This window comes from Nomascus leucogenys, chromosome 13, assembly GCF_006542625.1.
Source record: "Nomascus leucogenys isolate Asia chromosome 13, Asia_NLE_v1, whole genome shotgun sequence".
NCBI lineage: Eukaryota > Metazoa > Chordata > Mammalia > Primates > Hylobatidae > Nomascus > Nomascus leucogenys.
In genome coordinates, this window is record NC_044393.1 from 41,738,128 (window position 1) to 41,753,066 (window position 14,939).

Sequence of the window (14,939 nt, forward strand, 5' to 3'; positions counted from 1 at the left end):
ACTGCACGTGCACGGGATCTAGGTTGTATGCTTTTTATGAGAATCTAATGCCTAATGATCTGTCGCTGTCTCCCATCACCCCCAGATGGGACTGTCAAGTTACAGGAAAACAAGCTCAGGGCTCCCACTGATTGTACATTATGGTGCATTGTATAATTATTTCATTGTATATTACAGTGCAATAATAATAGAAAGTGCACAATAAATGTAATGCGCTTGAATCATCCTGAAACCATTCTGTCCCCCAACCTGTGGAAAAATTGTCTTCCACAAAAGTGATCCCTGGTGCCAAAAAGGTTGGGGACTGCTGTGCTAGATGATCCTCTGACCTGGTTGGCTTTCTCAGTCACATCAAATGAAATATTGTTACTCCTGAGTACATGAGTATCATGACATTTGGTTAAATTGACAAGTACCCATCTTGTTTCTCAAAAATGAACTCCTTGGAGTGACAAGGTTTATTTAACAGGTTAAAAATTAAATTATACACTCAAATTTACTTGTTTGGATAATCACCTACAGCAAAATCACATTTCTGTAAAAATCACCTTAAATAAAGGTCTCCACCACATGGCCCATTTTTTCCAAACGACAACAAAGAATTTGGTAAAACAAAAGGCTGCACATCCCTTTAGAGTTTGGGCTGACAGTATTTCACAGAAAATGGTTGGAAAATGGTTGAAGTAAGCTCCTAAATGGCCCTTCTTGAGGCTCTGGGAGAGGCAGTGTGCCGGCACCTGGGCACTTTCCTCATTACACACTTGGGACCAATCCACTCAGAGGGTGGCCTCGCTTCCACTCAGCATGGCTGTACTTGGACTTGGAGGAATGGGGCAGACGCTCCAGGAGGTCCTCTGTAACCAGTCCCCTACAGGGTTAGGTTTCTCTGTTCTCAGGGACAGAGAAATGTATATAGTAGAAGTCATATCTTTGATGCCTACTTTTTACATCGAAGAAAGTGGCAGAGAGCTCAACCGCCCTTTGAGCCCGGTTGCGGCCTGCGCGTGAGCAGAGGCCAGGATTTCTCTCCAGGATCCCACTGCCAGAGACCAACTGGGATCCAAGCAGTTAAACAGCTTAATCCTAGGACTGTATGAAATAAAGGCTTATGGACCCAGATTTTACATTTCATTATTCATCTAATTAAGCAAATTATATGTTTCAATTAAGAATCCTATTTCTGCAGAGCCTAAATTATCACAGAAATAGATCTTTAAAAAATTGCAAAACTGCTTTTACAAAGCAGACATTAACAACATTTTTTTGTAGAATTTCTAAAGAAACAAATTCAAGACAAAAATCCCTCCAGTAGGTAACAAAATAATCTATTGTTTCAATTCCTTCTGATCAAGTGACTTTATTCCATAAAACAGTACATCAGCTGGGCAGGTTCGGTCTCCTCTGGATGTGTGACAGTCATTATTTATTTCTGTAAACATAACTAGGATACAGTGACATTGTCATAACTAAATTTGAAGTACATTAGTACTGTGACCTCCAAGGGCAGGTGTGAAACATGTTATCAGCGCTTGAAACACCTTGTAGTGGTTTCACTAACATAAGTTAAAACATAAGCACTTAGGAAGAAAGTCTTCCCTCATTAATTTCTGGCATAGTGCAGCTACATCTTCATCCTGGAACTTAAGGACAAAGTACCTTCCTCTTAGAAAATCAATGTTTTCACAGCAAGTTTAATAAATTAAAAATGTGGACAAAAAGGGAACTAGCGAACGAAAGAATTCTCCAAGGTTCCCTTTTCAAATTAATATGTTTAAATGTTACATGTGAATCAAAGCATTTCACAAGCACGTGGCACATATTCAAGGCCCTAGAACCAAATGTCAACATTTAACAAATACAGCAGAATCGTCTTTTCATTGTGAATTTTTTAAAGCAATAATTAAGTCCTGCATGAAACAGCGAAAGAAGCATTTGAGACAGTTACTGGTTCTTCACAATCAACTCTTTAAGGCATAATCGGAGGTAAGTGTGCTGAGACTTTTGGTCCCTACTGCTGTGTTCTCACATGCTCCCAAGGAAATAGACATGTCACTTACTTGCCTGTTTCCATCTCTAGGTATAGAAATGAGAAGTCTGGGTTTCTGGAAATTACAGAAATCAAGTCAGAAAAACCTGGCAAAAATAATAATACTCTGTGTTCTATAATTTGCCACAGTCACCTCATTTTGCAAATAAAATGACTACACAACTTTCAAGTACTCCAAAGCATCTAATTTTTCACGCCTCTGCAAAAAAATACTATATTGTTTTGCTAGACTCTTTGGTAGGACAGCTTTTACCTAATCTGATTTTTTTAAGACTGAAACTTAACAGTCTCATCTCATTTCTAAGTTGATTTTATGACAAACTTCCTAGCTGCATGTGTGCTGAGATTATGCTAGCAGTTTTGCAGGTGTTCAATCTGTCATACCTTGTTTACTGCCTACAAATGGGGGGTGGGGAGGAATGAATGCAACAATCTATTTCTTCAGTTGCATTTGAGGGTCCCCACAGAAAATCCGATTTGCCTCAATTCAACAGGGAAGAAATGACTGAAAATATGTGGCCCCAGTTTTATTTCAGCTTGGAAGAAAAATACCTTAAAAGTAGTTATGAAAGAAGTAAACCCACATGGAAATATAAGGCAGGGTGAGAAGCCAGGAGGACTGCTAACGACAATATCAGGAGCTGGTTCAGTGCTCTGTACTCTGCAGTTAAGACCAGCAGTTGTCTAAACTAGATAATCAAGAATTAGAACGATTAACACATACACCCTACACCAGAATTAAGTAAGGTTATGTTCACTGCCTTGTTTGTCAATAAAGTAGCTGAGATCATGCAGATCAGGATTTTTGAGGGAAAGCTTTAAAAATGCTGTGATAAAGCCGTGCAAGTTAGCAGAAGTTCAGGAAAATCTGCAGAGGCCATTCTTGCCCACATCTTTGCACATGGACAATTATTTTTCTTAGCCCCACATCATCTTGAGTTCAGCTACCACACAGACTAACAAACAGGATGGGAACTGCTTGAAGCTCTTATTCCATGTTGCTCAAAGAGTGAAGCTGTGTGGGCATCGAGTCTGTCTGTGGGGTCAGCTCGCTAAGCTCGCTGATGGTGGTGGCCAGCAGGGTGTCCTGGGACACCACGGAGTCATCCGACTTGCAGGCTGTGTCTGCAGAACTGTTCTCCTGCATGGTAGGTACAGTGCCTTGGACTGCAGCCAGGTTGTGGAAATGGCCATTTTCTGCAAAAGACAGCAATTTATCCGAAAGCTTGGATGACACATACTCTTCATCAGGCTGTTCAGTCTTGTGTCTGTCATTGTTCTTGGGCGAGCCATCTACAATGACAAGGAAAGACTTCCATGGAGTATTCTTATCGTGTATCTATAAGTTAAACACAAAACAAAAGTCACTGAATGTGTCTCTGAACGAGTGCATCTTTTAAAACAGTCCCTCTACAACTTCAATTTTCAACTTTCACTAATAAGTACCCGCCTGCCACCACCCTCACTGTTACAGAGTAGTCATCGTGGATTATGCTTTCCCTGGGCCTTGGGGCTTGGTGTTCCACTTCATTCACTCCGTGAGTGTTCCACTGCAGAGACAACCCAAGGAGAAAGTACCTGTTGTCTCGACCTCTAACCACCTTGAAGAATGGTGGTAGGTATTTCTCTTTCCATGTATCTAAGGACAGCAGCTTGTTTCTCAAATAAGCCAACCCACTGCTTACTGAGGTGTGCCGCCGAAGAGTGGACTTGTCGGTGAATGTCCGTCCGCATGCATTGCACATGAATGGCCTCTCCCCTGTGTGGATGCGGCGATGGCGCTGGAGGGCGTTGAGCTGGGTGAACTGCTTGCCGCACTGGTCACAGCAGTAGGGACGCTCCCCTGAGGCAAGGAGAGAGGAGACTGCTGGTGGGTCCCTTTGGCCTACTGTGCTTAATTCTGAATACATACTTGAATGAATGATGCTGTTGTAAACCACTGGGAAGCCTCAGCATCCAACAGAAGGAAGGTTATGTTGGGAACAACTTAAGGGCTACAAATCTACTATCTCTATAATACCAAAAATTTATGGCCTACACCAAAAAGGGGCCAGGACATGTGCCTGCAGCAGGTATTATAACTATAGGAATGACACCTGTTTTCCACGGTAATGGAGTATATAATTACAAGACCCCTAACAACTGAATATGCATGTGTGTGTGTGCATCTACTAACATGTACAGATCATTATCCCTATGTCCACACATCCACATCTACTTCCTACATTCACACCATGACTAAGCTGTCTGTCCTTTTCAGTAAAAACTCCATGTAGCAAAGGGACTTAGTCTTCTCCCATTTACACACATAAGTGCTCCCACTTTTCAGTTTCTCAGAGTTAGAAACAATCTCTAAATAAATGCTATTATGACATACAAAGTTTGGCCAGTTTTCTTCAAAAGCTTAGTTCCAAGTAATTTACTGGTAAATCTACAAGCTTTGGAATTTTTTTTTTTTTTTGGCCAAACTAAACTCCCTTCCCTGGGACATTCCAACCATACCTGTGTGGACTTTAATATGCTGGTAGAGTGAATTCCGCTGGGCAAAAGTCCTGAAACATACTTCACATTTAAAGGGTTTGGATCCAGTATGGATTCTATTGTGGTGTTTTAAGTACTCCTTAGAAGCAAAACTCTTGCCACATGTTTCACACATAAAAGGTCTTTCACCTACATGAAAAAATGAAATAAAGTCATAAACAATACAGGCATTAAAAACACATGGAACAGTAGGTCTCCACTGTTAAAACCCACATGAACTCCTCAAAAGTGCCTTGGTAGGCAGCATGTTACATTTTCTAGTAAAAACTATCATAAAATATATATTCATGTATGATGCTTGCTACTTACTGAAAGTTGGTGTAAAATATCCTTGGAAATTGCAAGAAAAATTCCATTTGACTAGAATCAAAGAGGTATTGTTTGTTCAGCTGGCTCACATTTTAGAAATTTACTCATTCCAAACAAGAAAATAATTTCACAACTTCTGTTTGGAGGAACTGCTGGATTATTTTCAAAGGAACACTTCTATGGATCTTTATCAGAATAAAGGGGAAGTTGACAATGGATATGTATCACTATTCTAGAGTAGCAACTCCAATCAACTTGATTGAATTGTAGGACAAAAGTTTTAAATACCATCTCACTTTTTGTAGTTTAATCCCACAAATAAGACTTACCAAATTATTAGCTGTGCCCGATTTCAGACACCAAAATAAAAACAGCGACTTTAGTAAAATCTTACCATGTTAATATTCTTATCAAAGGACCAATTCTAACTTAATCCTTCATTATAAGCTGACTTTGTCCCCAATCCTAAGCTTTCTTTAAACACCAATTCTACTCATTTCTGTAGTCAAAACTCATGTCATTAAATGCTAATTTCATGACATTAAATGAGATTTTCATTTAATAACATGAATTATGACTTCAGAATGAGCAGAATTGGTGTCTAATCACACAGATGTGGTGTCTAATGAGTCAGAGACATGTCATCTCTGTCTCACATGCATCTGAACTTGAGGCTTGTAAGCCAGTGTTTACAAGTAAGAATAAAAAATGCAAGCAAAGAAGAAACTGAGAAGAATTGGAACACTTCAGTGCTGTATGCTTCTGTATCTTCCACAAGATTCTAAACCTCAGGGTTACTGTGCTGAAGCAGAATAAAGCCAACTTAAATTTTCTCTGTCACATAATAAATCATAAAGACTTTGGAAAACAGAAATGAGATAATCCTACTACCTTAATGTACCATATAACAACTTATTTTCTTCTGGTCTTTTATGTACAGGTTTTCAATACAGTTGAGGTTAACTGTACGCTTAATTGTGGATTTTAAAGTTGAACATCCAAGCACAGACTTTTTCATGTCATTCAGAGCCCTTACTCTGAATAGCCGGGTCATAAGCCAGGGTATAGATTTACCAGAGTTTACTGGAGCACTTCCTTGTGGTTGGACAATCAGGCTGTTTCCCATTCTTAGTTAATAAAAATAGCAAGAAGTGGGATAACAGCATACCGCTCTTCCCATGTTGGACAATTTCTTTAGGACAGAGTCTTAGAAAAAAAGTTTTCAGTTACAAAAGAACTATTTTATATCTCTTGATACCTAAGACGTGCATGCCAGATCCTATGGCCTGGTGGTATAAAAGCCATGGCCATGTGCACACTAGCAACAAAGGCAATGGGGGTATGTTTATTCATTTTGCTCACTTACTAGATGGAAAAGCTATATCATGGCTTTAACCTGCACCACCTTGGTAGATGCCAACTTCAAAATTAATCAATTGCATTTCCTTCTAGATCTAGGAAAGACATTCAATCACAACAGCATGGGTATTTACCTGTGTGACACCTTTTATGATAAATCAGCATGTGGTTCTGAGTGAATCTTGCACCACATTCATCACAGACAAAAGGTTTTTCCCCTGTATGAATTCTGAAAGTACAACATTCAGATGATAACTTAGGATGTATTTCAAAGCTCACTTTGCAATACAATTTCCACTCTATCCTGCAAAAATCATTTATTCCAAGAGACCTAATGAGAATGACTGTAGTGACAGGTCAAGAGCCCATAATCTCCATCCCAAAATAAACTGAGTTTCTGCACAAGGTCAATGGATCCACACATTTTCCATAAATCACTGACTGGAATGTTCATCTACACCTGATCACAAGCCCTATTGCTGATGCTATAAGGCATGTGCAGGTAGAGACCAGGCCTTTGCAGATTTTTTAAAACACTAAAGACCACAATCTAACATTTGTAAAGCTGTCTCATACAGAATCAGCCACAAACACCTTAGGAACTACTGCTGATTAAGTGTCACATGATCAAAAATGTTACTCTCATTTCCTAATATGACATCACCAGTAGAGAAAGGAGAACTGTTCTCAAATTGCTGAAGGTGGCATTTTTAAAATGCGTAAGCATTTTAATGTCACAACTAGTATGAAGTAGCAATCAAACATAATTTACTGAGCACTTCCTAAACCAAGTATTTTTAACTTATTATATAGAGTAAAAGATGAACACCATGCTACTAACCCAAGACTGACCGAGGTTTGAGGGCAGATCTAGAATAGAAGAGAAAACAACTGCTTGTTGGGATTTCAAGAATAAATATACTAAGAACTATAAGGAAACATTTAAAAACATCAGCACACACCTACAGCTCAGAAACATATTAAGAAACAGAAAGCACTGTCTGTCCTGATTCTGGAGTGTAGACTGCCCAGATGGCACTCCTTCCAAGCCTGAGAACCGAAAGACCAGAGACAAGTCCTAAAGCCTGAAATGGCATCTCACTGAGGTCTCTACTGAGACTGTGGGACCCGGAGGGTCACAGAACCCAAGATCTAAATGAAGAGTCAGGAAAGGAGAAATAAAGGTAACGAGGCCCAACTCTTCCTCCAGCACAGTGGGGCGAGCCCGCGGCCGCTGTCGCAGTCCCACCAGGGGGACCTCCTGGCCAGCAGGGGCGCCCCAGGGGTCTCAGAACAAGGGAGCAGAGCCATCACGCGCAGCCCCTCTACCTTGACAGAGAACTCAACGCTGTCTCGAAATAAGCCCCCACGTCTGGAGCGGAGAAATTAAGCAGTAAGACATCAAATCCCAGGACGACCTCAGTGCTTGCCACACCCTTCCAGTGCGCAGGGACCCCTCTGGATGGCTCCCTGCGTACCTCATGTGCGTCTTGAGTGCAGACGGCTGCGAGAACCTGGCGCCACACTCAGTGCAGCCGTAGGGCCGGTCTCCCGTGTGTGTGCGCTCGTGCAGCCGCAGTGCTGTCTTGGAGCTCAGGCCCTTTCCGCACTGGCCGCAGCGGTGCCGCTCGCCGCCGCCCTCGTGCACCTGCAGCACGTGCCGCTTCACGTCCTTCTTGCGCTTGAACTTCTTCCCGCACAGCTCGCATGGGAAGTGGCGCTCGCTGCTGTGCACGTGGCGCTGGTGGCTCTTCAGGTTGCAGCGGTTGGCGAAGGTCTGGCCGCAGGTGTCGCAGCGGTACACCACCTCGGTGGCCACGCCGTGGCGGTGCTTGCTGTGCTTCAGGAAGCTCTTCTCGTACAGAAACGCCTTCTCGCAAATGCTGCACTTAAAGTTGCTCTTCTTCTTCTCCCCTTCTTCGTCCTCCTCCTCCTCCTCCTCTTCCTCCTCCGGCCCTGCTTTCTTTGACACTTCCTCCAACTCAGCACCTGCCTGGCAACCCTCATTTTTGGAAACCGGCTCCATCTCCGTGCCCACCCTGTCCGGGCTTTGGTCCTGGGGACACCTGTAGTCCCCCACGTCACCCTCAGCACTTTTCTGCTGCTCTCGGAGTCTTCTCGTATATTTCTTTTTAGGGATCTCCACAAAGACCTTCCTCCCCGCCAGCCTTCCACTAGCTCTCCTGATTTTAGGGTAGGGAGGTTTAACTACTTCCTTCTTCTTGTCTAGTTTGTCCTTGGACTTCTTCGGTGGCAAATCTGAAGACATGCCATTGCTGGCTGTCTCTCCTGGGTAGCCCAAGGAATCCGTGAGACCATTGGGGTGAGGGCCATCAGTGGCCACACTTGCCCTGGGGGCAGCAGGAGCACTAACTTGGGAGCCACTGCTCACCTCCACCTCCTGAGACTCTGAGAAATTTTGCAACTCCAAAAGTACCGACTCTAACATCTGTTTCTTTAATTGAAAACAAGTTTCTGATAAGTCCAAACATTTCAGCTTTTCAGCCATTTCCAGCATTCGCTGCACCCGATCTTCTTCTACCTTTACCTTTGCAGTGTAGACAAACTCAAGAAATGAAGCGAAGTCAGCAACCTGTACTTCATTTAAGTAGACATTAGTCCTAGTACCATCCACACTCTTCTCATTAAGGAACACTTCCTTAAAAAACTTGCTGGTGGCAGCCAGCACTGCCTTGTGGGCCATGAAGTCTTTGCGGATGCCCTGATACTCCACGCTGACTGTCACGTCACACAGGTGACCCAGGAGGCGAAGTTCATGCATCTCATGCAGTAGGTTAAATGGGGAGGATTTGGATTCCAGCAGAACTGCACTGCTTTCCATCTTTCTTCCTTCCAAAAACAGCTTTGAAAAAGAAACAAGAATTATACATGAGCAACCACTGATGCAAAAGGACTAAAATTTGAGGATTCCTTCAGTACTTGAGAGGATATAGACTCATTAACAACCTAGCTTTACTCAGGTAAAGATTCAAATGACATTTCACTTCTTAGCAGTTTTCTAAAGTGAAGTTCCTCATGCATTTTCCTAAGGTAATAAATTGGCATGAAAAAAAGTGTATTCTAAGATTTCCTCCAGTGATAAACAAATGATGGAAGCTGTGATTAGTGAAATACATTAACACAGTAATTTGCTCACCAAGGTCACTGTCTAATTTGCTTACATAGTCCCCAAAACTGTAAAAGAATTCATGGCAACAATAATGTCTAGTTCTCTGATCAGGAAACCAGATAATTAAAACACATAGCCACCACCATCTGGGAGCAAATCCAAAACCTTAGGGAATCATTTTTGCTTTTGAAAAGAATCAACTAAATAACTACTTTCCATGAGGAAAACTTCTTGGAAAAGCAGTTCACAATTCATCGCCCATTCCCAACATCCTAAACTCCTCATAATTTGAACTATTGTTACTCTACTGAAATAATGTAAGTTCCACGGCTTTTATGTTACTTTGAGCAAGCTACTTCTGTGAACCCATTTCCTCCTCTGAAGAAGGCTGACCGGCTGTTACCAGGGTTCCATGAGCCTGAAACTTGTTGGCTAGTTGTTATTGGTTTCCCACACATAGGCCAAGGTGCTACAGTGATCCCCATTTCATAGATGAGGATCTATCAAGGTAACAGTCAATGGCTGGTTGGGACCTGAGCCAGGGCCTGGTGCCCGGATTCAACTCAAACTACTCAACACACTCTTCCCCTCGGCCTTGCCAAAGGCAAAGGGCTATCTTTAGCCCCTAAATCTTTCCACTGCAGTGGGCATGCAAATTTCACCAACCCCACCTAAGGCCTCCAGATACCTTCACCCCATCGTCATTTCTGCTGCTTTGCCACAAACTCCCTGAATGTGTTTTCTCCACGAAGTTCGTCCCTGCCCTTCAGCTCCTGAATCTACCTTCCTCTTTGATTCCTGTTTCCATCCATCCAAAGCACATGCCTTCCTTCTAGCCTCTTTCGGCCAGACCACAGATGTCACCTCGGATTCAACATGTCTAGAAAAAAACTTGTCATCATCTTCCCTGAAAAACTAGTTCCACCCCTCTCCCCTTCTGCAGTCTCATTAATGATACCGCTCCCCACAACCACCAGTCCCCCAAACATGGAAAAGACTGCCCTCTGGGAATTCCACTGTAAACAGGTACCTATGAGGTTTGATCAATGTCGCCTGAAGGAGACGCCACAGTAAACTGTGAGAACACTGACAAAGCCTAAGCAAGGGATCTATAAGAGTGGGGCGGGGTTTCAGTGGTCCCAGCCCCAGCCTGGGGAAACAAGACTGCAGAGGGCTCTCTCAGCCTGATGCCCACACGCACCGCCAGCCCTGACTTCCCCAGACCTCTGCCAACAGGGCCTTCGAGGGGACCTGATTTCTCAATCAGCAAAGTGGGTTCTGAGCGCGATTTCCTATGTTGCTTGGCTACTGGAGTGCAGGCACTGGAGGTGGAGACAGGGCCCTCTGCGGCCGGTGACAGCTGCGTGTCCGCCGAATCTCATTGGCATTTCGGCCGCCTCCTAGTGCGCCCGGCATGTGCACCACCGTCGGCTGCTCCTGAATCCCCGGGGCTCACGGAGCCAGAGCCCTTCCAGGAGACGCTGCTATCCGCAGCCCCGTCCACGGCCACAAGGGCCAGGGTTTCCAGGGAGGCTTAAAGCCGCCGCTGTCCTCGCCGCCCTCACGGCACCTCCCACCCTGCCCGCGCCACTTGGCCGCCCCAGCGCCCGGACGCCGCTCCGCCACTCCAAAGACGACCCGGAGAACAAACTACTGCAGCCACAGAGAAGCCCCTCCTCGGCCGGACGCACCGCCTCCCGACGCGGGCATCCGGGGCCGCGTGGATCAGGCCTTCGGGCCGCCCCCTGCCCCCGCTCCCACATCCCCGAGACCCGCAGCTCCACAGAGCAGCCGGGGCGCACGGACCACAGATAAGTGGCGGCGGGCGGCGGGCGGCGAGGGGCCGGGGCCAGGCCTGTGGGCCGAGCACTCACCTCCCAGCCGGCACCCCCGCTGCCGCCGCTGTCCGCTGGACCAGGCCGGTAGGAACGGCCGGCCCGGCTGGGAGTGGCGTGGCACCCTGCGCAGGCACCGCAGATTGGTCGCTGCAGGCCCCTCCTCTCCCGCGGCCGGCCCCGCCCCTGGCGGGGCTGAGGAAGTGGCTGAGCGCACACTTCGCGCGACGGAGCGGTTCCGGCAGTTACCTGATCTGGCCGCGCGACTGACTGGCGACGCCGGTTGCGTCACCCGCCGCGAGCCAAGGCCTGCGCCTGCGCAGGAGACAGCGACGTCTGCGCTGCGGCACGCCACAGAGGGGCGGGGCCAGTCGCGAAAAGTCACATGAGCGTCAGAGGTGCGTGGTCACTTTCGCGTCCGTTCCGGGCTTCTGGCCGTGAGGCGCCGTCGCTTCCAGGCCCCAGCAGCCAGCGGTCAGGGCGTGGCCTGCAGCTCGCTTGCCACTAAGAGCTGCTCAGGTCCCCGAGGCCGAGCGCACCCGTGGGGCCCCGTGGCCACGCGAGGGACCTCGCGGCAAGCCAGGCTTGGAGCTGGCACTCACCGTGGCTGCTGGGGGCGCAGCCGCGCGCAGATGCCTCCACGGGCGCTGGAGAGCTGGCGCCAGGCGGGGCGCGGCGCTCTCCTCTGGGGCGCTTCTTTAGCGGTGCCCTCGCCCCTACTGGGGGACGCGGCTCGCCAGGAGCCGGGACTGCACCCTGTGGTCTTTATTGCAGGGCTTTATTTTTCCAGGAGTTCCCATCCCGGCGAAGGCTTTGTTCACTACAGAACTTCCCCAGAGACCCATCCACTTTTCCGGGGAAAGCACAATTGATGCCCTAAGATTCGCTGACTCCTCGAAATCTTGCTGTTTCCACCAGTTCTTGCTCAATACTAACCAAAGCCCGCTTTGAAACACCTTCCTTGAGTCAGACTTCCAGTTCTCCATAAACTGACCTTGCCTTTTGCTCCCAGCCATTGCTAAAGCTTTGCCAGGTCATGCAGTCCGTTACTGTGGCCAGCAGTTAATTCAGCCTTGTCTTATTGATAGGTTGAGTTTGTAATGTTTGGGGACTGTCAGGACAAAAACAAATTTAAAATAAGAGGTTTACTACTTCCTGTTGGAAATAAGAGATTTCCCTCCCTTTTACTTTGAACATTTACTTTTAGAAAATTGGTAATTAGTGTAAGTACTTTTTCCCCTCTTTGAAATATATAAATCCTTTTGAAGACTAGTTAGGCCTTTTTTGTCCGCTTTATAACCTAGATATGTCTTTCTCTAGGACCTAGGAGCCATCTCTTTAAGTATCAAGGGAGTTAATGCCCCTATCTCCCAGTTTTAATGGGAGAGTAGGAGCCTAACTTAAGTGGGCCGTTAGCTCCAACTTACAAAATTATATCATAAAGATACAAGTTTCTTTTTCCTCTAGATAAAGCCAATTGGCTAACACAGAGGATAACCCCAAATATCAGGTTAGATGAACTGTGTGATGAAAAATGCTGCCAACTTCCCTTGAGAACTAGTTATTGTTTATCTTGAAAATGTGCGTAATAGATTGCTTGGCTGCACAAAAGAGGGAGATTTCGTTCTGTCTTTGCAGTCTCTTAGTGGATTGCCTCTGATGGGTATCACATTCTAGTTTAATGCTTATTCAGTTACAAAGTGTTTTCTTTCTCCATTACCTTTCTGAAAAGGATTGGGAGATTGTACTTTTAATTATATTTCCTGAACTGGAGCCAGTTTCCCACACATAGTAGGTGCTCAATAAATATTTGAAGAATGAATGAGTGACAGAAATCTTTCTTAGGCGGACTCTCTTTATATTTGCATTCCATGATTTGAAGAAATTGGAATGAATGCAGTTTTCACCCATGGCTCCAGCAGGCCCAGAATCGTGTTTTATGATTTTGTTTTGCATTACAAAAAGGTGGTCAGGCACCATGGCTCACGCCTGTAATCCCAGCACTTTAGTAGGCTGAGGCAGGCCGATCACTTGAGGTCAGGCGTTCAAGACCAGCCTGGCCAACATGGTGAAACCCCGTGTCTGCTAAAATACAAAAATTAGGCCAGGTGTGGTGTCTCACACCTGTAATTCTAGCACTTTGGGAGGCCAAAGTGGGCGGATCACCTGAGGTCAGGAGTTCAAGACCAGCCTGGCCAACATGGTGAAACCCCTTCTCTACTAATAATACAAAAATTAGCCAGGCAAGGTGGCACATGCCTGTAATCCCAGCTATTCAGGAGACTGAGGCAGGAGAATCGCTTGAACACGGGAGGTAGAGGTTGAAGTGAGTGGAGATTGTGCCACTGCACTCCAGCCTGGGCAACAGAGCAAAACTCCGTCTCAAAAAAACAAAACTAAATTAGCCGGGAGTGGTGGTAGGCACTTATAATCCCAGATGCTCAGGAGGCTGAGGCAGGAGAGTCACTTGAACCCAGGAGATGGAGGTTGCAGTGAGCTTAGATCACACCATTGCACTCCAGTCTGGGCAATAGAACGAGACTGCATCTTTGATTATGTTAGCTAGCATTCAATGCTGAAAGGATTGCTTTAGTTGCGTGTCTTAATAGCTTTAATGCCTAACCAAAGAAAGAAAAGGCATATGATAATCATATATTTTATATTAAAATTATCTTTAGAAATGCCACAGGAATTTATAAACTAGATCAGGTTCAAAGGTAGAAATTACAACAAGCTTATTCAAAGGAACTTCTGGAAATCAGTAAGGTAAAAAACACCAGCCTAACACAAAAGTAGCAAAGTATACTGTAAACTAAAAATAAAATTCTAAGCCCCCCAACTGATGGAACAGACTCCCTCTTGGCCAAGAGGGAGAAAACAAACATTAAAAACAGGTTTTTTTTAAGCCAGAGAAACCTTAAAAACTGAGTTCCTGGCCATGATGGAACAAGAGGTTGGACAGGCCTCATTTCCGTGCACCACCCATCCTAGCATTAAGGTTAAAATAGAGGTCATAAGACTCACAGACTCTTTGTGGCAATACTAAATGATAAAGAATGAAGGGCCATGCCCAGCAAGGGTTGTCATGCACCTCTACACTTCAAGAAGAAACTATGCCTTAACTGCCACAAGGTTTTTATTCTCTAGCAGCCAAACAAGCACTAGCCTCTAGATAAGCAATATTCAAACAATGTGCTTTGCATCCACATGCTGACTGACACGCCCCCGGCCCCAGCCCCGCCACTTCCACAAATAATTACTGCTTTCATTGGACCAGAGACTGACTGCAGTAACTTTTTCCTGATGGGAAACAACCGAATAGGGTCTGATTCTGGCGGTTTACAGAGGCTGCACACAAGTGCATCAGTGTTCTGAAAAGATCTTTCAACTTAGAGGGTCTAAGTGTAATACATGAATACATGTAAATGCTGAGTCCACCCCAAAGTAGGTCACCTATAACATGCACGTTTGTCCAGTAAGCTTGGGTCAGGACCCGTTTCATGAATATTCATAGCTCTTCCTGTGGCCTGTTCATATGTGTACTTGGCTAAGCCCTTCAGCTTAAATCTGTCTTAGGCCCCCTTCCCTCCAGGTGCCTGCCTTTTGAGCTCCTGCCAGAAGCTATGCTTCCCAGCCTGTCAGAAGGGCCACCTTGCAGGTTATCACCCTTTAAAGAAATAAAGCTCTCCTTTCTAAGTTTATGTTGTGATTTTTTTTA

General features: G+C 45.4%; 1 protein-coding gene across 2 annotated transcripts; it reads right to left on the reverse strand.

The window, feature by feature from the left end:
* Nucleotides 1–440: 440 nt before the first annotated feature.
* On the reverse strand, nucleotides 441–11,475 carry GZF1 (GDNF inducible zinc finger protein 1). Of its 2 annotated transcripts, none has more exons than XM_003280834.3 (6): nucleotides 11,261–11,475; nucleotides 7,735–9,119; nucleotides 6,391–6,485; nucleotides 4,550–4,717; nucleotides 3,733–3,890; nucleotides 441–3,386 (listed from the first exon to the last, which is right to left on the reverse strand). In XM_003280834.3, the coding sequence occupies exons 2-6, from the start codon at nucleotides 9,096–9,098 to the stop codon at nucleotides 3,036–3,038; spliced, it is 2,136 nt and encodes a 711-aa protein (XP_003280882.1). In that variant the 5' UTR covers nucleotides 9,099–9,119; nucleotides 11,261–11,475; the 3' UTR covers nucleotides 441–3,035. The 2 variants fall into 2 exon arrangements, with proteins under 2 accessions (XP_003280882.1, XP_030682724.1); XM_030826864.1 differs by having other exon boundaries at nucleotides 3,733–3,911.
* Between the last annotated feature and the right edge of the window lie 3,464 nt (nucleotides 11,476–14,939).

What these genes read in the sequence shown, in the direction of transcription:
- GZF1 (XM_030826864.1), bottom strand. Translation starts at nt 9,098, where the DNA reads ATGGAAAGCAGTGCAGTTCTGCTGGAATCCAAATCCTCCCCATTTAAC. An exon ending in GCACTCAAGACGCACATGAG is followed by an intron (nt 6,486 to 7,734) that starts GTACGCAGGGAG and finishes TTGTACTTTCAG; the next exon opens with AATTCATACAGGGGAAAAAC. An exon ending in GCATATTAAAGTCCACACAG is followed by an intron (nt 3,912 to 4,549) that starts GTATGGTTGGAA and finishes ACCCACCAGCAG; the next exon opens with TCTCCTCTCTCCTTGCCTCA.